Source organism: Pan troglodytes, chromosome 17, assembly GCF_028858775.2.
Source record: "Pan troglodytes isolate AG18354 chromosome 17, NHGRI_mPanTro3-v2.0_pri, whole genome shotgun sequence".
In the NCBI taxonomy this organism is placed as follows: domain Eukaryota; kingdom Metazoa; phylum Chordata; class Mammalia; order Primates; family Hominidae; genus Pan; species Pan troglodytes.
Genome location: NC_072415.2, coordinates 51,834,629 through 51,856,697, shown reverse-complemented (window position 1 = coordinate 51,856,697; position 22,069 = coordinate 51,834,629). Strand labels below are relative to the sequence as shown.

At 35.7% G+C, this 22,069-nt stretch overlaps 1 protein-coding gene across 7 annotated transcripts in view; it reads right to left on the bottom strand.

The window, feature by feature from the left end:
• Window positions 1–22,069, bottom strand: part of PIK3C3 (phosphatidylinositol 3-kinase catalytic subunit type 3) — a 126,231-nt gene that overhangs the window by 29,851 nt on the left and 74,311 nt on the right. For 4 of the 7 annotated variants that reach the window (XR_010151909.1, XM_001142812.6, XM_054672067.2 and 1 more), the window contains 6 exons: window positions 17,595–17,726; window positions 13,715–13,843; window positions 12,683–12,752; window positions 10,787–10,851; window positions 7,707–7,791; window positions 1,930–2,004 (listed from right to left, as the gene is read on the bottom strand). Coding sequence is in view for 6 of the 7 variants with exons in the window: in XM_001142812.6 (XP_001142812.1) it covers window positions 1,930–2,004; window positions 7,707–7,791; window positions 10,787–10,851; window positions 12,683–12,752; window positions 13,715–13,843; window positions 17,595–17,726 (556 nt within the window). In the remaining variant the exon portion in view is untranslated. Of the gene's footprint in view, window positions 1–214; window positions 355–1,929; window positions 2,005–7,706; window positions 7,792–10,786; window positions 10,852–12,682; window positions 12,753–13,714; window positions 13,844–17,594; window positions 17,727–22,069 lie in introns of those variants that run through there. The other 3 variants (XM_063795615.1, XM_063795616.1, XM_016933599.3) reach the window with 2 other exon arrangements.

Below are 22,069 nucleotides of genomic sequence, written 5' to 3'. Positions count from 1 at the left end.
AATTAAAAACTGAATATATGACATTCCAAATTATAAATTAATAGGGCCATTATAAATAGATTATTCTTGATGTATTATGTTAAATTATTATTATCACAATTTGGAGAAATACAAACAAAACAGAAAATGTTTTGAGAGACCAATTTAAAGAGTAACGTAAACATCTGCTTTCTGCAGAAAGCTGAAGAAACTTGAATTATTTAGCCCAGACAGGTTCATGGAAGAGCAGAAGTATTTATTCATCATTAATTCAACACTGATTTATTGAACACTTTAGCTAGGCGGTGTTCAAGGTCCAGAGGCATGGGGGTAACCCCAACGGACAAAGGTTCCTGCTCTCATGGAATTTGCATCCTGAAGGGGAGAAGATGATGATAAGAACTCAACAAGCTCTAGGAGAGCAAGGATTTCTGTCTGTTCTGTTAACTTTGGTATTCCCAGCATCTACTAGCTGTTCAATAAATAGTTGTTGAATTAAACAAAAAAGGTAACTTCAGCTAGTGATAAGTGCTATAAACAATACAGTAATAAGTAGAGAGCATTGGAGGAAGAGGGCAGATATGTTATTACAGATCAAAGAGCTAGAAAGCGCTTCTCTAAAGAGATGCCATTAGAACTTCAACTTAATAACTAAAGTCAGCCCTGCAAAGATCTGAATAAATAACTTTCCAGAAAGAGAAAACAACAAAGGCTCTTGTCTGAGGCAGGAGTGGTTTGACATTCAGACAAATGGCCTGCCTGGACAAGCCACAAGGCCCCAATAAAGGGTTCAGATTTCATTCAAATTGTTTAGGCAACATATATTGGTTGCTTCAAGTGGGGTCAAAGTAGTAAAAATGAAGGCAGTGGGTAACTTCATGATCTATTTTGGAGTTGAGGAGTAGACAAGATTTGCTAATAGGTTCGGTATATGAGATGAGGCCAAGAGACATGTTAAGAATGACTTTGAAGTCTAGAGCTTGAACAACTGGGTAGGTGATGTTGCTATCTATTGAAATGGAAAAATGAGGTGAGAAACAGGTTTTAGGCAGGTAGTAGAGGAAAGGACAACCTTTTACAACTGGCCATATATAATGACAATTTCAAGTAAGCAGTTTGATATTTCAATTTGAAGTTAATGAAATGGACTGAGGTAAAAAGCTGTTAAGTCTGGAAGCTGTCTGCATAAAGATAAATACATAGGGCTAAAGAGTTGTCAGGACAAAGGGGACTGAGAATGATTATCCCATAGAACTCCAAGGGGAAAAGCAAATAATTAAAGGTAGATATTAAAGTGAATTAAGCACACTTTGTAAGAGAAAGGACATTTTAACAATCTAACTAGAGCTATACAGTAAGAGACTAAGCTACTTGTATCCATTATTGGCTTTCCATAAAAAGAGGCATTTCCAGTACAAAAGTGTGGGCAAAATGACCATCTGTAGGATTACTACTAAAGCAATTCTTACAAGGGAAAGGACTTTCCCTAAATGTTCTTCCAAGGTAACATTTAAAGGAATTTTTAAGACTCTCTGATTTATCTTCAATTACGCAACTCATCTTTTTTTTTTTTTTTTTTTTTAAGATGGCGTTTTGCTCTTGTTGCCCAGTCTGGAGTGCAATGGTGCAATCTCGGCTCACTGCAACCTCCGCCTCCTGGGTTCAAGCGATTCTCCTGCCTCAGCCTCCTGAGTAGTTGGGATTACAGGCATGTACCACCACGCCCGGCAAATTTTGTGTGTTTAGTAGAGACGGGGTTTCTCCATGTTGGTCAGGCTGGTCTCGAACTCCCAACCTCAGGTGATCCACCCGCCTTGGCCTCCCAAAGTGCTGGGATTACGGGTGTGAGCCACCATGCCAGGCCGCAACTTATCTTGTTAGTAAATAGATTCAGGGGTAAAAACCATGGGCATATACAATGTATGTCTACTGGTAGTCATTAATTGTTACCTGTTTTTGTTAGCAAAAGGTTATCCAGGTGCCTGTCTCCAACTCCAAGTATATAGGTGATCACGCAATATCCAGCTGCAGTAACAGTTAAAAAAAAATGTGAAAACAAATGCAAACCAGGTTATACATTCTACTGAATATAAAAGCAGTTTGTGCAACTTTAATATCAATTTGTTTTCTAATGTCTCTGGTTTCTCATCTGAATTCTCAAATATGCAATCTTCATGTCTGTCACTTGAAACTCAAAGTACTATTTAAAACAGAAAATCTTATAGAATTCTGTTAAATTACAAAAGTCACTTGCATCAAAACTTAAGTTAGGTTCAGGAGACCTTAAATTATAACATGGGCCTAGCAATTCTAATATCAAATTGGACACAGTTAAAAGTCAACCGTCAATTATCCCATAACTCGTAACCATGTTATCTATAAGATAACATAAGTAAATGCAGGGTTAAATTGTTTTTTAAGTCTGTGGAAAAATAATCTTGAAATGGAAGCAGATAGAAAACCAAATGCATTCATTTGAGTGGTAAAGACATTTATGAAGTTAACACAATAATCTTCTAAAGCATTAAGAAAAATTACATGATCAAGGCTAAAGGCAAAGACATTGGCTTTAGCTGTATTCTGTTATCTTTTTATTCTAAAAAAAAGTCTGGAAATTTAGCATTTATTGAAACTACTTAAACAGAATTTAGCAAATAGCACCCTTTTGGAGTTTGTTTTTTTAACTATGTTTATTTCTACCATTAATAACCTGACAACAAACACAACTTGTAAACATATAAAACTATAGCAATATTTACAAAAACCTGTTTATTTCAGCCCATGTGTAAAAACAAGATGGGACCACCTGTTAATGAACTTATAACCCTGTTCAAATTCAATAAATAATAAAGTTCATTTGACTTAGGTTCTGAAGGCCATTCCAGAAGTCCAAAAGCAACTTAAGCAACGGCATAATTATTGGAAAAATAGTATTAATTAATAATATCACAGTTACAATGTACTGAAGACTAGGCTCTTAGCTAGGCATATCATATTCATCATTTCTAACCTGTTTAATGATGCCAGTTAAGTAGATAACCATCCTTCAAATGAAAAACTTCAGGCTCCAAGAATTAATAGTATTGTTCAAAGTCACTGGGCTGGGATTTGTGTCCAATGAAATGTAAGCAAATATAGATGCAAGGAAAGCAGTTTTAAGCAAGCGGCTGACTCAGCTAGGAGGTTAGCCCTTTAGGCCTTTTCTCCTTCCTGTCTAGATTGCGACATGATGACTGTAGTTGCAGACCATAAGGAAAAGGGCAAGAGAATCACAGAGAAACACAGAGCCTTCACCTGGTCCTAATCACCTTAAATAGTTAGAACAGCAGCAATTTCTTATAACTAGTTTTGTCACAAAAGAGAAAATAAACTCATGATTAAATCACTATAGGTACATTATGTTAACTGCAGCTAAATGCAATGATAACATTTAGTGGTCCACTGAGGAGGACTTAAAGGGTATCTAGATGAAGGGAGAATAAACTACAGCCTGATGGTCAAATCTGGTTCCCCTCAGTTTTTGTAAAGTTTATTTGAACACAATCATACTCATTCATTTACATACTGGTTTAAGCATTACAATGGCAGGGTTGAATGGTTACACAGATCATCTGACTTGAAAAGCCTAAAATATTTACTATCTGCAAAGCTTTAGAGAAAAGTCTTACTCACCCTTGATCTAGAGCATTGCTACACAAAATGTGATCCCACAGACTGGCAGTATCACTATCACTTGAAAGCTTATTAAATATGTAAACTCTTCAGCCTTACTTCAGTCCTACTGAATCAGAATTTTTAGGGGCAGCAGCCACAATTCCATTTTAACAAGCTTTCAAAAATTACTATGCACACCAAAGGTTGAGAAGCCTTCTCTAAACTCTAGTGTATTGATGAACATAAGAATCACCTGAAAATCCTAGAATGAAGATTCTGATCACAGAAGTCGGGTAAGGCCCAAGATTCTGTAATACAAACAAGCTCCCAGGTAAAGTCAATACTGTGGGTCCACAGATCACACTTTAAGTAGCACTGCTCTAAAACTGCCACAATACATGCAATTTCAAAAATGACTACAGACTCCCCATTGAAAAATAACTAAGTGACTTACTGAGGGATATTAAATTTGATATTCCTAAAGAGAAACTAAGTACAGTACCCTGAGAACATATGAGAACTTAGTACACTTAGGTTCTCTAATATGTGATTCGTAGAAATCTACCTGCCACTCAAGGGTACTAAACTACCGATAATGTGCATATGAAGACAAGCGAAACTCCTACAATTTTGAAAAATAACATCACTGTACATCAGTGCAGCTGAGTTGTTCAATCCAGACCTACTTACTGTTCCCATTTTTTAATTATAAATTACAATTAGTTTTTGTCACTATTTACTTTGTTTCAAGTTTAGCTATCTCTATAGAATACTGATTCACCTGTGTTGCAACAGTTAATTCTGACCTAAAATTTTCATGTAACTGGATATACACGAATTATGCTTAATCCTAACGATAAAGCAAAATATTTCTATAAACTACTCATCATCAAATTTGAGAGTGCATTTCATTGTTATATGGAAATGCAAAAATAAGTAAGGGTCTTTTGCCCTGGCTCAGTGGATTATGGTCATAAATATGTTGGATGGTCATTCTGATAAACATGTTTAGTCAAGTGAAATATATGTATCAACATATGGCCATATTTAATAGTAAAGATGAAAATTTAGAGTGCTTCAATAGTTTAAAGTGTCAATACTCAGTAGGGCACTTTAAACAAGGCTACATCCTGAAAAATAACAACAAAACATTTGAGGTAAGAATGGGATGATCCTCAGAAACGTTGAGGAGATAACTAATACTCAGAATGATTTAAGATGACCTGAAATAAATTTGCTAGAAAATTTTTAGGGAAATTGATGTTATTCTTTAACTATACAACAATGGAAACACTATTTCTGTCCAAGAAAATCTTGTCAAAACAATGTTGTTAGTTTTTTTTACTCCATGTGAGATACAAAACATCTTGAAATTGTTTTTATAAAAAAACTTTGACTTAAAGAAAAATATAAAGACAAATAGACCACTGATCCTATTTCCCTTTACTTAGTAAAGATATGTGTGTATGTGAGAATAAACAGTATTCCCACATTTAGCTGCATGATATAGACTTGAGACTTTAGATAATCTGGAAAAGATGTCACCAAAACTATTATCAATTTTTTTCTTACACCCTGCAAAAACATTAAAACATTATTTTCTAAAATGAAAGTTACACAAAAACATTATTTTGTCATACAGGAAGCCATACAGAAAACAGAAGGCTCTTCTAGATGAAGAGAAGGCCTGCCATTAAATCACTTACACAGGAATGAATACATGTGAAATGTTGGAAAAAAGGGGAGAGATAAGATATAATGTGAATATAACTGTCCAATAGGTAAGATAATTTAAATTGCTATTCTTTCCCCATGAAAAAGCCAGTCATATTTTCAGTAGCTCTTGGGGGGAAAATGGACCACTATACAAAAGACATAATGGTACGACATTAAGCATGTACCTGTAACATACCATTCTGATAATTTTACTAATGAGCAGAATTTTCAAATTGTAGTCAATACTGACAGGGCAAGCGTGTGTGTATGTATTTTGTGTGGAAAAAGTATTTCTTTATTAAACAGATTTATGACTTTAAAAGGTTTACAATAACTATGCTATAGTAAAAAGGTAAAAGATAATTATTTGGGGGTATATAAAACACCTCATGTAATAACGTACCAATGGAAATGGCCACAAATTCTGTGACACCCTTTTCATCCAGAGCTTGGATCTATATATATTCCGTCCCCTCAAATCCAGGAAGGCTCTAGGACTGCTCTGAACAACAGAATGTAACAAAATATAGTTATACTATAAGCTGATATAGGACCAGCTTCCCAGCCCTGGCCTTCAGAAACCAGTATTTTCCATTTCCTGTCTGTCTGAATATTTGCTCTTGGAACCCAGCTCTGAGAGGCCCAAGCCAGGGACAGGTCATGTGTAGGTGATTCACAATAAGCCTAGCTAAGACAGTATAATCTGCCAATCATGTGAGTGATCCATCTTGGATGTTCAGCCTAGTTGAGCCTTTAGATGATATGCAATTTTTTTTTAGATCACAGAAAACATAGACTTGAAGGTCTGAGAAAAACAGAAGAGAAATGGGGCAAAATAAAGAAGAAAAACAAGAAAGGAGCAAGGGAAGAGAGAGAAATACAGACTAAGAGGACAAGGGTAAACATTTTCTCTCAAAATCTTCAGTGTTTTTAAGTCTTTAAATACTGCATGTAATCATGTTTACAAACAAATTCAGTTACATGTAATATATGTTTATATTCCTATAGTAAAAACAAGAATTAAAACTATAAAGGACTCTAATTTATAAAACACAATTTTATTTCCATATTCTCAAAGTTCATTTTCTTTCTGCTTTTCAGATAAAAATGTATCATCACGAATAAATTTGAAAATAAGGTCCAAAATAATTTGGAAGGTGACTTCACAGGGGTGTTGTGAAAAACACAAAAATATTATGTATAAGAAAGCAACTTCTAAACCAGAAAATAATATGCAAGTTTAAATATAGTCTTAACAACTAACTAGAAAGCCCTCTTCTTGCTCTCCCAGCTTAAGTATAGGCATAAATAGGGACATAAATATAGCGCTTATATAAAATAGTTATAACACATCATATATCCTGTCATTCAGGGCTCAACTCTAGTGTCAACTCCTTTACCAATCCTCCCTTAAACAATCTAGTTATAAAAAAAATCAAAATAAAAAAATAAACATGCTGGGGATGGTGGCTCACGCCTTCAATCTCTGCACTTTGGGAGGCCAAAGCAGGTGGTGATTGTTTGAGCCCAGGAGTTTGAGACCAGCCTGGGAAACATGCCATAACCCTGTTTCTACAAAAAATACAAAAAAATCAGCCAAGTGTGGTGGTGCACACCTCCTACAGTCCCAGGTACTCGGCGGGCTGAGGTGGAAGAATCACCTGAGCCTGGGAGGTCCAGGCCGCAGTAAGCTGTGATTGCGCCACTGCACTTCAGCCAGCCTGGGTGACAGAGTGTGACCCTGTCTCCAGGAAAAAAGGAAAAGAAAAGAAAAGAAAAAAGTAAAGAAAATGAAAAAAAAAATCCTGTAGAATATAACCTTCGTGAAGTTAGACATAAATGCCTGAAGAATAAAAATTAATCCCTACGTCACTTACTATTTATTTCTAGGAAATACTACTAATGCTTTCTTATTTCTAGGAATGGACCATAAGGACTGACTCTAAAATACCACAAGGGCACCCTCTTAATGAAGCACCATTATCTTAGCTCTTAAACTTTATCTAAAGCACAATCATTTCTGATTGAAACTTTTCCCATGGTCTACTTAGTTTCTGTTATTCAAAAATAGAGAAAATCCAATGGAAAATTAACAGCTTCCAGGAAGAGATAAATTGTGATTATAAAATAGTTCAGTGATTACAAAGATATATCCATGAAAGACTAAATAGAATTTACACCTTGTTAATACTATTACGTCAAAGCATCAATGACTACTTTAATCAACATTTATCTTTTACTCTTCCTATAGAGCATTTAAATATTAACATGTTCTAAATGTATATGATTATGGCAATATCAGGATGGCCTGCTCTTCTTTATCTGATCAATGGAAAGTAATAGCCTGAAAAACTTACCACAGCTTTTAACGTAAGTGTCCATGACCTCAGCACTAATCCCATTTGGCCCATTCTCACTTGGTGCATATTTTCTAAAAAAGTTCTGAAAAGACATTATTTACATGTTTTAGAATTAAGTACAAACAAACAAACTAGGTGTTTTGAAACTATAAATAATGACCAGCAAGTGTCTAGTATAAAGCTTAATCAAAGTACAGTATGAGAGATGCTGACTGAACAAAAGAATTGTAAGAGTACGATAAATACACTAGAGTTTCCATTAGTTGAAACTGTGTTTAATGTCCCCCACCACCCACCCCAGATTACCAATTGCACCTATTCTTTTACATTTAGAGGCAAAACAAAAAATAAACAAACAAACAAAACCACAGAGCATATTATCTGAAAATACAATTAACGTACTATTAAAAAATGAGTTTATCCTGGCCAGATGTGGTGGCTCACACCTATAATTCCAGCACTTTGGGAGGCCGAGGTGGGCAGATCATGAGGTCAAGAGATCAAGAACATCCTGGTCAACATGGTGAAACCCAGTCACTACTAAAATACAAAAATTAGCATGGTGGCAGGCATCTGTAGTCCCAGCTGCTCGGGAGGCTGAGGCAGGAGAATTGCTTGAACCTGGGAGGTACAGGTTGCAGTGAGCCGAGATCGCACCACTGCACTCCAGCCTGGCAACAGAGCAAGACTCCGTCTCACAAAAAAAAAAAAAAAAAAAAAAAAGTTTATCCTATGTTTTCACCTTTTTTGAATACCCTGTATTTCTGACAAAGGATTTGCATCTGGAATATATATTAAAAAACTCCTATAAATCAATACAAAAAATACAAACAATGCGACAGGAACATGGGCCACAGGAAGATGTGAACATGCACTTCACAGAAGAAACAAATGGCCTATACATATATTTTTATACATTCAACCTTACAGATAATCAGGGAAATGGAAACCAAAAACAGGTACGAAGAGTTTGAAGTTTGGCAACACTACGATTTGGCAAAGACATGTAGCAAGGAGAAACACAAGAAGTGTTACTGTTTTGGAAAACAACTTTTAATTATCGAAAAACAACTTTTCATTATCAAGTAAAGCTGAATGTGATCTATGACCCAGGTAAATCACTTACACAGACCAGATGTGCAGCCAAGAATCAGTATACAAACTGTCACTGTTTTCATTTTATAAAATCGTAATTACACAAAACAATGTAAGTAATGAAAAACTTTATGGAACAATGATGGCAATTAGGGCCCATGTTAAAAACTTTAAGTACACTTCAGGTCCTCTTCAGAACAATCCTGGAGTAATATGGGTTATTACCGAAATTTTACAGATGCAAAAACTGGTGTCTTGAAGGGTATGTTAAACGGGTCCCCAGGACCACTGACAGGTTTGACTTGCTAGAAGGTCTTACAGACTAAACATGTAGTTGTACCATGACTAAGGTTTGTTACAGAGAACAGATACACAGTAGAATCAACATGGAAAACATACACAGAAAAAATCTGGAGAAATTCATACATAGGCATCCTAGCCCTCTCTGTCCTATGAAGACACAGTGAGCTTCTTTTCCAATAGCCAAAAATAAAAAATAAAAAGCAGTAACATGGGTGTAATGTTTCTGACAAGGAAAGCCCATTAGAGACTTAGAACCCAAGGTTTTATCAGGAACTGGTGACCCAGGCAACCTCTGTCAAGCAAGTACAAAATTCCAGACTCCCAGAAGGAAAGCGGGTTGTTTAGTATAAAGCATATTATTTGAACAAACAATCTAGGCACAGCAAACCACCCTTATCAATTAGGAAGCAAAGGGAACATGCTGAAAGCCAATGACCAATCTCCTGGCAAGCAGGCCTTTCCAAAGATTGCAACCTTAGGGCTACTATGTTAACTTTTCTCTGCAAAAAGAGTTAACCAGTTCACTCAAGGTTACAGAGCTGGAAAGTTACACAGGTGGAATTCAATCCCAGGCAGTTTGATGTCCTAAGCCTGAGCTTTTAACCACTGCACATGACTGTACCCCAAATCAAAGAACAGAATAAGCACTTGCTTTGCAAAAGAATCAGAGTAATACTTTTCTACAAATCTGACTCCCATACTGAATAAATGGAACAATTAAATAGGGAAAGGCAAAAACACACTGTATCAAATATCATCTACCAAGCCCTTCTGTGTATTATCTTTCATCTCAGGTGTATCCATTTTTGTTTTAATTACATACTTTTTTTTTTTTTTACAAAGGGAAGCAGGAAAATTATATTTTAAAAATAACAAAAATAAACCATTAACATGTTATAAGAACTAATCCATGTATTTAAAGGGTAAAAAAAAAAATCCAAACATATACATTACTTTGTCACAGAACCACTCACCTTTTCTCATATTTAAAGGGGAGCAATAGGTTGAAGGGAGAGGATGGGGGTCTTAAATAATTGTACAAAAGACAGATGAGCAACAATATCATTGTAGCAGTGTTCTGAATAACAAAAACTGGAAATAAAGTGCTCATCAATTAATATCAAATAAATTACAACATTTCCATACTTTGGAATATAATGCAAGTATAAATAAACGTTAACAAATTTTAATTTGTTCACCAATTAACTCTGTTTTGTTTTTTTTTTGTTTGTTTTTTTTGACACAGAGTCTTGCTCTGTCACCCAGGCCGGAGTGCAATGATGTGATCTCAGCTCACTGCAGTCTCCACCTCGCGGGTTCAAGCGATTCTCCTGGCTCAGCCTCCCAAGTAGCTGGGACTACAGGTGCATGCCACTATGCCCGGCTGATTTTTGTGAGTTTAGCAGAGACAGGTTTCACCATGTTGGCCAGGCTGTGTTCACCAATTAATGCCTGATCCCTTGATATGCAATGCACTGTTCAAGGAACTGAGAATCTATGTAACAAATGGAAGAATCTTCAACTGCGAACATGCTTACTTCTGAATAAAGGAAGAAAAAAAACTTGAAGAAAGAAAAATGATAAAAGGAGACTTTCATTTTTAACTCTATGTTATAAAGACTGAATTTTTTATGACAAGAATATATTCATGAATTGCATAATCTTTATTGATACCATACCTGAATGCTTCCCTCTGTATCAAGAACTTCAGCCACAGGAACTGACTGGATAAACTGCATGAAGCCTACACAGAAATGTATGCACTGCATTAAGCATAGCTACTGGTTAAGAAATAAAAATAAAGGTTCTGCTAAGAATAATCCTCATCTCTGAATAAATGCATTCCATATCTGAACAACTTAAAAAGATCAGTGTACACTACATTAAGTTTGTACTGGCATTTATGTCATAGGACCTATAAGAAAACTTTTTTTTTTAAAAATTAAGCTGATTTAGTCTGTATGTTTCTCTAGGCTAATTTCTATTATAAAATATGAGAAACGAAAACTAATAGACTAAGCTTCTTAAATCTAGCATCAAGAATTTCTTCTTTCTATAGATTTACAACATATACCAATTAAAATATTCCAAATTTAAAATCACCGTAAGAAATCTAGAATTGTGGATTACAATTACCTAACCCTAAAAGCTGTATGTAAAACTGTTATGTAATGGCTCCTTTTGTCTAATATTCCATCTTCTGTCATTTCCTGGTAATAACAGATGTGTAAATCCCTTAAACTACCAAAAAAAAAAAAAAAAAAAAAAAAAAGGAAAGGGGACAGACAGTATGTGGAAGAAGGAGAAAAAGTCAGTCTGATAAGTCTGAAGACAACAGAAACATAAAACAATGGATATATTAAAAAAAAAGTTGGATGAAGCAAACAATATTTCAGGATTATAAACTATCATGATCTGGTTCTGGTAAGCCTATAGGATAATAATTTGCATGCACATTAGGAGATTATATACCCCTGTAGAATAAGAAATATCTCATTTATTCTTGCATCATAAATACAGAATAGTTGGCACTAATTCACTTAACAGGTATGTATTGTTTCTTGACCATGTCGGAAGAAATTTGCCAAGTAAGTAAAAATAGACGTTTGACACTGCCTACATGGATCTTAAAGCTTATAAGCTTCACTTGGGTAAATACTATGAATAAAGGGTACTATGAAAGGAAGTAGTGTAAGGAGACCTAACTTACAGTAGGGATCGAAGGACATCTGACATTTGAGCCATGTTTTCAAGGATAATAAAATTAATAGGCCATGGAGCAAAGAATGTTTGAGACAATGATCACAGTGTATGCGAAGGCCTTAGAGCACAATGCATTAGATAAAACAGAAGGTAGCCAGTATGGCTAAAGCCCAGGATGCAGGGGAAGAGTGGCAAAAAGAAGAGGCTTGAAAGATAGACATAGGGTGTGTCACACTATGCAAGCACTTAGAAGCTAGGTAAAGGTGTTTTGGGTCTTTGTCCCAAGAGAAAATGAAAGCTAACAAATGACTTTTTGCAGGATTGTAAAGATGCACATTTGCACTTTTTAAAATATCATTCTGAGAAGAAACTGAGAAGAGTAATTAAGGCATCAAAAAGATTTGGGAGTGGCCAGAGGAAGGATAGGAACCTAAAGCATATATTTTGTTTCTCAGTAACTACTAGTATAAAGCAGGAAGGGCAGCAAGACTATGGAATTTACAGTAAGCATTAGGCAAGCATTCCTAGGGAATCTTCTACCAAACTCCCAGGGATTATTCATCTCGAAAAGACTTAAATGGTTTGTGTGTGTGAGGGTGTGTGTGTATGTGTATGTGTGTCTACAGGATTGTCAGGAATGTCTGAAATATCCTGTTTCTCAGTAACTACATTAACCAGTAGTTACATTAATCAGTAGTTACTGAGAAACAGGAAAGAAGGAAAGACAGAAGGGAAGCAGGCAGGAAGGTCCAACTTGTCTTCAGTGCTACAAATGGAATTTATTTGTATCTAACATACTTAAAAATTTTCAATTTGAAAAAGTACACACAATGTATACTAAAGTAAACAATAATGATGTAAAATACACTTACCATGTTTTGTACTGGTGGCTAACACCTTATAAGGTGTCAATTTCAAGTCCAGATTTTCTTTCCGTAACAGCTTTTAATCAAAAGGTAAAATATATTAACCAAATGTAAAGACTGTTAAAAGACAGTTTTGTGGGCAAATAGTATAGCAGTTTAATGTAATAAAGATTTAGGAAGTTAAGCTAAATTAAGTTTAAATTAGTTAACTTAGGCCGGGCACAGTGGTTCCCCACTGTAATCCCAGCACTTTGGGAGGCCGAGGCGGGTGGATCACCTGAGGTCAGGAGTTCGAGATCAGCCTGGTCAACATGGTGAAACCCTGTCTCTATTAAAAAATACAAAAAATTAGTTGGGCGTGGTGGTGCATGCCTGTAGTCCCAACTACTTGGGAGGCTGAGGCAGGAGAATTGCTTGAACCCAGGGGGCAGAGGTTGCAGTGAGCCAAGATCGCGCCACTTCATTTTAGCCTGTGCAAAAAGCAAAACTCCATCTCAAAAAAAAAAAAATAGTTAATTTAACTTTGATCATCAAAAGTAAATTGATTAAGGACTTAGATGACGGTATGCTAAATTTTTCATCTACTCTAAATCTCTGTCAGCTGTTTTCAATGAACAATAGGGTTGTTCCTATCACTTCATGCAGTCCTTTCTGGCCATAAAGTACTTTAGAGCTCAGAAAAAGGGAAATAGGGCAAGCATGTACTTTTTAATGCCAGGGACAGTGATGGGATTAAAAGGATTTAAAAAAAATTTAATAGACTAAGAGGAAGGAAACTACTAAATCCCTTATTTAGAGAACTTAATTTGGAAAAAAAATTAATGGAACACATACAGTTCCAATTTATACTCAACACAAAAACCATTCTGAAGTGTATAAAAGCAACTAAATTTTTTCAAGGTCAAGTGGAGACTGTTGAGCTTTCTAGGATCGTACCTGAATGTTACAAATACTTCTGTTCCATAAACAGCAAATGAACTAAGCCACAGTATTCCAAAACGAAAAAAATGTTCCCCACCAACATAAGGTCATGTTCACCTTGTCCATGAGTGAAATGATTTGAAGAATAAGTTGATCTTGACGTAAATCATCTCCATGCTTAAATATAACTGGATATTTGCCTCCATCTTCCGTCTTAAAAAACAACTGTGCAGGCATAAGGGCACTCTGGAAAATAAAAATATTGATTTCAAATTTGGCCATGAATTAATGCATAAAAGTGTACTATACATACAATAAAATGTTGATATATAAGATAAATACACAGGTAAATAGGACCTAAAAAACAAGTTGGGTTTTCAATGAGATACATTAGGGTATACTGGAAAGAACAGTGAACTAGCTAATAGTCAGAAGACTACACGATGGAAAGCGCACAAGCTCTGCAATCAGTCATGTGGTTAAAACATTCCAAGCTCTGCCAGGTACTCGCTGGACAGTCTTATGCATATCCTTTAACTTGTTTCCTCATCTGTAAAATAAGATACCATCTCTTCTGCAGGGTTGCTAAGGCAATCAGAAACTATACAGGTCAATAGTCTGGCACCATGTCTAATACAAAGAAGACATTCTTTATATATCTATCATCATTTTTTATTTTTAGAGGTATACTGAAATAAATAAGGTGAAACAGTACAACACAACAATGTACCAGATGCAAAGTCAAGAGCCCTGGTTTTTAATGGCAAGTATACTACAGGTTGAGTATCCTATAACAGAAATGCTTGCATATGTTTGGGATTTTGGACTTCCCCGGATTTTGGAATATTTGCATATACATAATAAAATATTTTAGGGCTGTGACCCAAGTTTAAACTTGAAATTCAATTACGTTTCACATATACCCTACACACATAAACTGAAAGTAATTTTACACAATATTTTTAGTAATTTTGTGCATGAAACAAAGTTCTGACCGTGTTCTGACTGTAATGCATGACATAAAGTCAGCTGGAGGATTTTCCACTTGCGGCATCATGTCAGCACTCAAAAAGTTTCAGATTTTGGAGCATTTTAGATTTTGGATTTTTGGATTAGAGATGCTCAATCTGTACTAGTTGTGCAGCTTTAAGACTCAAATTCCTCATTTATAAAATGAGAGGAGATCTCAAATATCTGTATCTTTTATTCTGGAATAATATTATGTTTTCCCCACAGTCCTTCCCTTAATTATATGAAGGTCTAAATTCGTTTAGGTATATATTTAAATCAACAAAAAAAAAAAAATAAAGAAATTATATTCTTTTTAGAATGGGGGAATCATATAAAACCTCACATAAAGTGGCATGCTAAGATGGATATTCTGGACATAAATGGTCAGAAAATTGTTCTGAGAGAGAGAGAGACCCTATTGAGTTTGGTCATTGAGAAGAAATTATATAAGACAAAAATTTGGAGAAATATATTAATCCAAAGAAAAAAAAATGAGTCAAAGAAATTTAAAAACAAAAACAAAAACAAATGGTAATAACCAAGAGAAATAATGGCCCAAAAAACATCACATAGATGAACAGATGTGACAAAACAAATGGCAAAATGTTAATGACAGAATTAAAGTGGTAGATACACAGTTGTCTACTGTAAAACTCCTTCAACTTTGCTGTATGCTTGAAAACTTTCCTATAAAATGCTGGGGGAAAACAAAAACATGGAAAATGGTTCAGAGAATGTATGTTTAAAACTTACAAACTCTAGTTGGAATAAAATTCTGAATTTTAAATTACCTTAAATTTGGAATATCCTTTTATCACTCCTGGTGAAAATGTTATTTTATAAATTACCTTGAGCCCTAGTAATTGGAAGTTATCTCCCTAAAGATAAATGACAGGCAGGAGAATCTTTGTTGTGATTTCTTTTTTGAGATTCAATATGATTTCATTTAATTTAGATTTCATCTGAAATTTAAAGCAAGAAAACAACCACAGGATAACATGCACTTATCCCAGTGCCTTAAGGGGTCCAGTCTCCATGAATATCCAGCTTTGGCTGTTACATTAAGGTCTACAAAATTACTTTTAAAACTACTAGAAATAAGGGTCCCTAGCCTTTTCAGCTCTAAGGAGCTCATACAAGGAAAATAGGAGTCCACAGATCCTCTGCAAGTGTATGCAGAAATTTCAGTGTATGTGTAAGCATACGGGCAATTTTCTGAAGTGCATAATCCATCACTTTCATCAGATTCTCAAAGACATCCATGAGCCAAAGTAGCAACTCCCTACACAGAGACACTCTATATAACTAATATTATGTAGCAACTGCCTCAGAACCATTATTCCTAAACTCCAACTCAAAATTTTTAAGAATGCCCATATACTTAAGAGTTGAAAGAAAAATAATCAAGACTGAATACTGAGGTCAAAAAGATTTCCCATATTTTATTTCATAAGACATAATTATAATTTTTTATAATTAAAAGGAGTATGAGTCTAGAATCCACCTACCAATAGAGGGAGATATATCTTCTTCTACTCCACTCTTAAAACCCCTGCTGTATGTCTTAGATACTCTTTTGCACCATGGTTGGAAAAAAAAATGGTAAAATTACTTTTTTAATTCATTGCTCTTGATGAGTCCTTAGTGTTCAAGAATATTAGAAGCTGGTCTTCTTTGGGAGTTCTAGCCCAAAGGAATGCCAGTTGTTATAAGTATATTACCTTGTGCATAGCTTTTTACATTTCAGTCTCCAGTAGACTGCAAGCACAGACTAAAAAAAAATTGCACTGTATCTCCTATACCAGTATTTTCAAATTGCATATAGTAATACCAGTATTTTTAACTTGCAGGTTGTAATCTGTTAGAGAGTTTTAAAACCAATAGGTTGTAAGCAACATTTAAAAATTAAAGCAACGGAATAATGTTAAAAATAATGGTAACTATCCATCCATAACACCCAGTTAAAGTTAGGGATTGCTTTATGAAACTTATCTTTTAGTCATATGAGCTGGGCTGCAACCCATGACCAAATATGAGGTTGCCTTGAAACACACTTTTTTAAAAAATATGAACTATTTTCTACTATAATTACACCCGTGTATATACATTAGTTGTTGTTCTATGAGCCCTTTCTTAACTCATGCAAAGTAATATTCAATGCAACTATGCCTTTCTACCACTAGAATCACAAAACATAAAACACCATGTCCCACAAAGATCTTTCAGTATGATGTTGACAAATAATGATGCTCTGGCCTTTGGTCCTTTGAGCATGATTAGAGAAGGCAGCTGCATCAGCTGTTTCTACCTGAACTGGTGGCCAGTCAATAGAAAAAACACCAAGCCTGGTATGCTATTAAGGACTAAAGAGAATTGCCACATGAAAATATAAGAAAACACTTAAGGTTCAACAGGAACAGATATCAGACTGAGAAATCTTAAAAAGGTCAACTGTGACTCATATCTAACCATCTGAACTAATGAACTGAATGAATGCATGATACGTCTGCAATTTGCCCTCTAAAAAAATTTACATAAAGAAAAATAGTTATGGCTCTGATTAACAATTAGCTCAAAAAACTAAATATTATGTTGGGTATGGTGGCGCATGCCTGTAATCCCAACACTTTGGGAGGCTGAGGTGGGAAGACTGCTTGAAGCCAGGAGTATGAGACCAGCCTGGATAACAAAGTGAGGACCCATCTCTACAAAAATAAAACAATAAAAAAATTAAATATTAAAAAACAACCCAGAGATATAAAAGTATTTCACATGTTACATAAAAATGCCCATGTACTGGTAACAAAAGAAGATCTTAAATCAAAACACACTGATAAATAAAAGGTACCCTTCGATCTAGCATTTACTAAATCAACTAGAATTTTAGATGTGATCTCTGCAATGTAATAGTTTTCCAAGGTAGTATCTCTGATCTAGCTTAAGAATTAGGTTCCAATCATACACATTAAATATCCATCACAATTACTTTAAACAGTGTAGCTGTTTCCGGAATTATTCCTCTAATTTTCACTTGGGGTTCTAAAGGCAACGGGATAAGTTCCACATCTGACAAATTCATCTTTTCATTATCTCCAAGCAACGCCTGTAGTCTCTCATTCTAGAACAAATCAGAAAGGATTAACGAGGTTAAAATAGAAGAGTAGTTTATAAAACATATAGTAAAGACATAAAAATTGATTCCATTAACTTAAAAGTATTTGCAAAGCACCAAAATAATATAAAGGAGATGGTGTTGTATGTGAGAGACAAGCACTTATAAATAATCCCTAACAACAGCAGCAGCATGCTTTAAACCAAACAATCCCTTGACTGTGAAAAGTTGGACTTTTCACAGGAAGGATAGAGAATACATTTCACTTGCTAAAGCTGACAAAGAATCAGGAATTTATTCAAGTTGGACCTAAAGATTCAATTTCTGTTTCCAAGGATTTGTGAAGCCACAGAGAGAAACTGAAATTTCCTTCAAAGTTTAATTTTGCATGACCAAATATTAAGCAAAAATTTCACTATGCTGCCCCAGTGCATTTTTTGAGTTTAAAAAGGAAACTTAATTCACTTGGAGAAACTATAACCCTACTTTCTAACTTTCACTGAGTCTGTATGGTCAAACTTTTCCTAGGATATCATCATCATTCATTTTCTTCAGCTCATATACATAATGCATTAAGCTAACATTCCATACACTGAGAAATCCAAGTCATGATGAAACAGCTTCATCAATAAGCAACATCTATACTATTTAGAAGAACCCCTTCTATTCAATTTCAAAAGAACAATCAATTTCCTTTAAAAGCTGGGAGAGTCCTGCAATCTTTAGGAGCAGGGCTTGCTCACCTAAATAGGTGAGTGTGTTCTTTAAGAAGGAAAACTCGACATGACAATCCCAGCAGCATAAAACACTTCAACTACAATGCTAGTGGGAAGTTGAAGTGCTTTGTGCTGCTGGGTATGCCTCAAAGGAGAGAACTCTGGAATCAGTGAAAGAAATTCAGAAAAAAATAGTATGTTTCAAGGACAAAGAAGACGTAAAATTATTTTCCTTCAGTAATAATCCCATCTCCTCCTGAATGATGAAAAGTTCAAGTTAAAATCAACTGAAAATCAACTGGTATGAATTTCTACATAAGTGTTACAAAAATCACTAAATCTACTCCTTAACTAAATGGACGGTCAGATCTACTAATGTGAAGTAATGTCAACTAATTTGAGAGTAAAGTTATCCTACCTTAACAAATTACTAGTTGATGTGCTAATTAAAATAAATAAATAAATAAATAAATAAAATAACCAGAAAGTAAAATAAGAATGGGGAGAGAAATCTAGCCACTTCTTACCACCTCTACCACTATAAGCCCTAAGAACCCAGCCACCATGATTTCTCATCTTGATTACTGCAATAATTGCTTCTCTTCTTCAAACTTTTCACCCTCCTACAGTTTCTTATCAAAAGTAACCAGAGTGCAGCTGCTAAAATCAAAGTCAGTTCATGTTACCCTGCTATTCAAAATCTCCAACAGCTTCTACTCTTACTCAGTGTTTCAGTCAAAATAATATTGACTATAATGATTTACAAGGATAAATTCCATCCATTTCCCAATTATCTCTAACTTCATCTCCTATTACTGTACCCATTCCCTCTGCTCCAAATACACTGAGCTTCTTCCTATTTCTCACAACTGCCACACATGCTCCCACCTCCGGGGCTGTGCACTGCAATTCCTCTGGCTGGAACAATCTTCTCCAGAAGACGGGCTTGCTCTCTTACATGCTTCAGGCCTTTGTTCAAATGTCAATTTCTCAGTGAGGCCTTACCTGGCCACTCTATTGAGAAGTGAAACACTGCCTTACTACTGGACACAAGTACTGCCTAATCCCCCTTCCTGTTTTATTTTTCTCCATAACACATAACGCTATCTAGCACACTATACACATTTTATTTATTTATTGCATTTACTCTCTTCAACGAGAATATGATCCCCATAGGGGAAGAGATTTTTATATTCACTGCTGTATCCCAAGAACCTAGAAAAGCACTCTGCACAGAGTAGGCATGCAATACATATTTCGTATTTGTAGAACACATAAATGAGTAATATCCCCTAAAAAATCATAAAGTGAAAAGAGACTACTTATAATATTAACAGTGAAAGTGTTAATTTATTTTAAATATAGATGGAAAAGATGGCCAGGCACAGTGGCTCATGCCTGTAATCCCAGCACTTTGGAAGGCCGAGGCTGGCAGATCACTTGAGGTCAGTTAGAGATCAGCCTGGCCAACACAGTGAAAGCCCCCCATCTTTACTAAAAATTAGCCAGGCGTGGTGGTGCACGCCTGCAGTCCCAGCTGCCTGGGAGGCTGAGGCAGGTTAATTGCTTGAAGACAGGAGGCAGAAGCTGCAGTGGGCTGAGATCATGCCACGGTACCATGGTACTGCAGCTGGATGACGGAGCAAGACTCCGTCTCAAAAAAAAAGTAGAAAATGGCATTTTATTAGAATTCAAATATGTAGACTGACCTCTTCTAACATAATTTTTCCTAAACTAGAGATCAACGAAGGAAAGAAGACAACATTATCATCTTCTTTACTCATCTGACACTTAACTCAGGGATTACTCTGCCACAGATCTAACACCGTTATACCCACTGTGATATAGCTCTCGCAAATAAATTATGAGGGATGAAAAAGTGCTACATATGATTTTATATGATTAGTGGCCATTTCAATATTACTAGTATTAATGCCAATAATGGTAGTAGAGAGCTATCTCTGCATTTCTTCATGGTGCCAGGGCTTGTTTCTAGTAAATATATGTAAATAAAATTGTTTGTCTTTTACCATATCATGATAAAATGCCTATAAAGATTTTTAGCCAATACTGAAACTATACTTGGGATGGTCTGGCTTAAAATATAGGCTATGTGAGAAACACAAAATTTATTTGGGGAGACTCTGAGTGATGTCCCAAATAGGTGGTCAGCCTCCAGAAGAGCTAAAACTGAGGTGTTGCCAAGGTTCCTGTGCCTGCCAAATTGAAGAGCTCCTGGCACTAAAACAAACTGCTTTCAAATATACGCCCCAAACTGCAGGTCAGAGCAGCAGACACTCCCTCTGCTGGTGGGCATCTGGGAATCACACTGTTTCCCACACAGCCACCTCTGGGGAGAGGTGCTACAGGGGGAACAGTAGTAGAAATATATTTATTTGACCAAGGTTTGTGATTCTTCTCAACAACAAAGAAAATGTCAACTCAACAGAACCGTGTTTCCTCTCAGCCTGTTTTCCCCTCTCTAACCTGCTGAACGTTACTCATTACTTCTTCTACATGGCTCTGCTAGCATTTCTCTTTAGACCTGATTCTTTGCTTTTGAACCACTGACTCAAATCTTCATATTTGCCTCCTCTTTCTGCTCTCCTTTAAAAGTCAAAGGAACACTAAAATGTGTTGTTTTACAAAGGTCACCAAGAAAGGCCTGCCAATTATCTAATGGAATTAGGAAAAGATACCAAGCGAATCTTTCATATCATTTAGGCTACTGATCAGAAAAAATGTCACGTGAAGAACTCATCTACTCATTCACTTCTACCCATCAAGTGGAAACCTCATAGTTGAGAGAAAGACTGATGAACTAGCCAGGAGAGAACAGTTACAAAGCTACTTACTAACAACCAGTTGTGAAACCTTGGGCAAGTCAATCTGGACTTTTGTTTTCTCAGAAGAATTCTAGTCTAAATGATCTCTAGAGATTCTTTCCATATCAAATATATTGTATATTCTAATTTGCTAAGATTCTAAAATGAGAGGTGGTAAAGCACTGTGGATAACAATATGGACTAAGAATGTCTGAGTACAAATCCCCACTCCAATATTTACTAGCTGTATGACATTAAACAAATTACTTGACCTCTCTTTATTTTCTTCTCCTCACAATTGGGATAATATTAGGTCCTAACTTATAGGGTTGTTATGAAGATTAAATATCATATCAATATATATATAAACTCATAAAACATTCCTATTACTATAATTTCATGGTAAGAAGTTCACATAATAGGCCGGGTGCAGTGGCTCACACCTGTAATCCCAGCACTTTGGGAGGTTGAGGCGGGTGGATCACCTAAGGTCAGGAGTTTGAGACCAGCCTGACCAACATGGTGAAACCTCATCTCTACTAAAAATAGAAAAATTAGCTGGGCATGGTGGCGGGCACCTGTAATCCTAGCTACTCGGGAGGCTGGGGCATGAGAATTGCTTGAACCCAGGAAGTGGGGGTTGCAGTGAGCCGAGATCGTGCCACTGCACTCCAACCTGGGCGACAGAGTGAGACATTGTCAAAAAAAAAAAAAAAAAAAAAAAAAAATTCACGTATCAACCCAAAAAGACAATAGTGAAAATTCAGTATTTTCTGATGCCAAGACGCTATTAGGAACAAAAGCATAC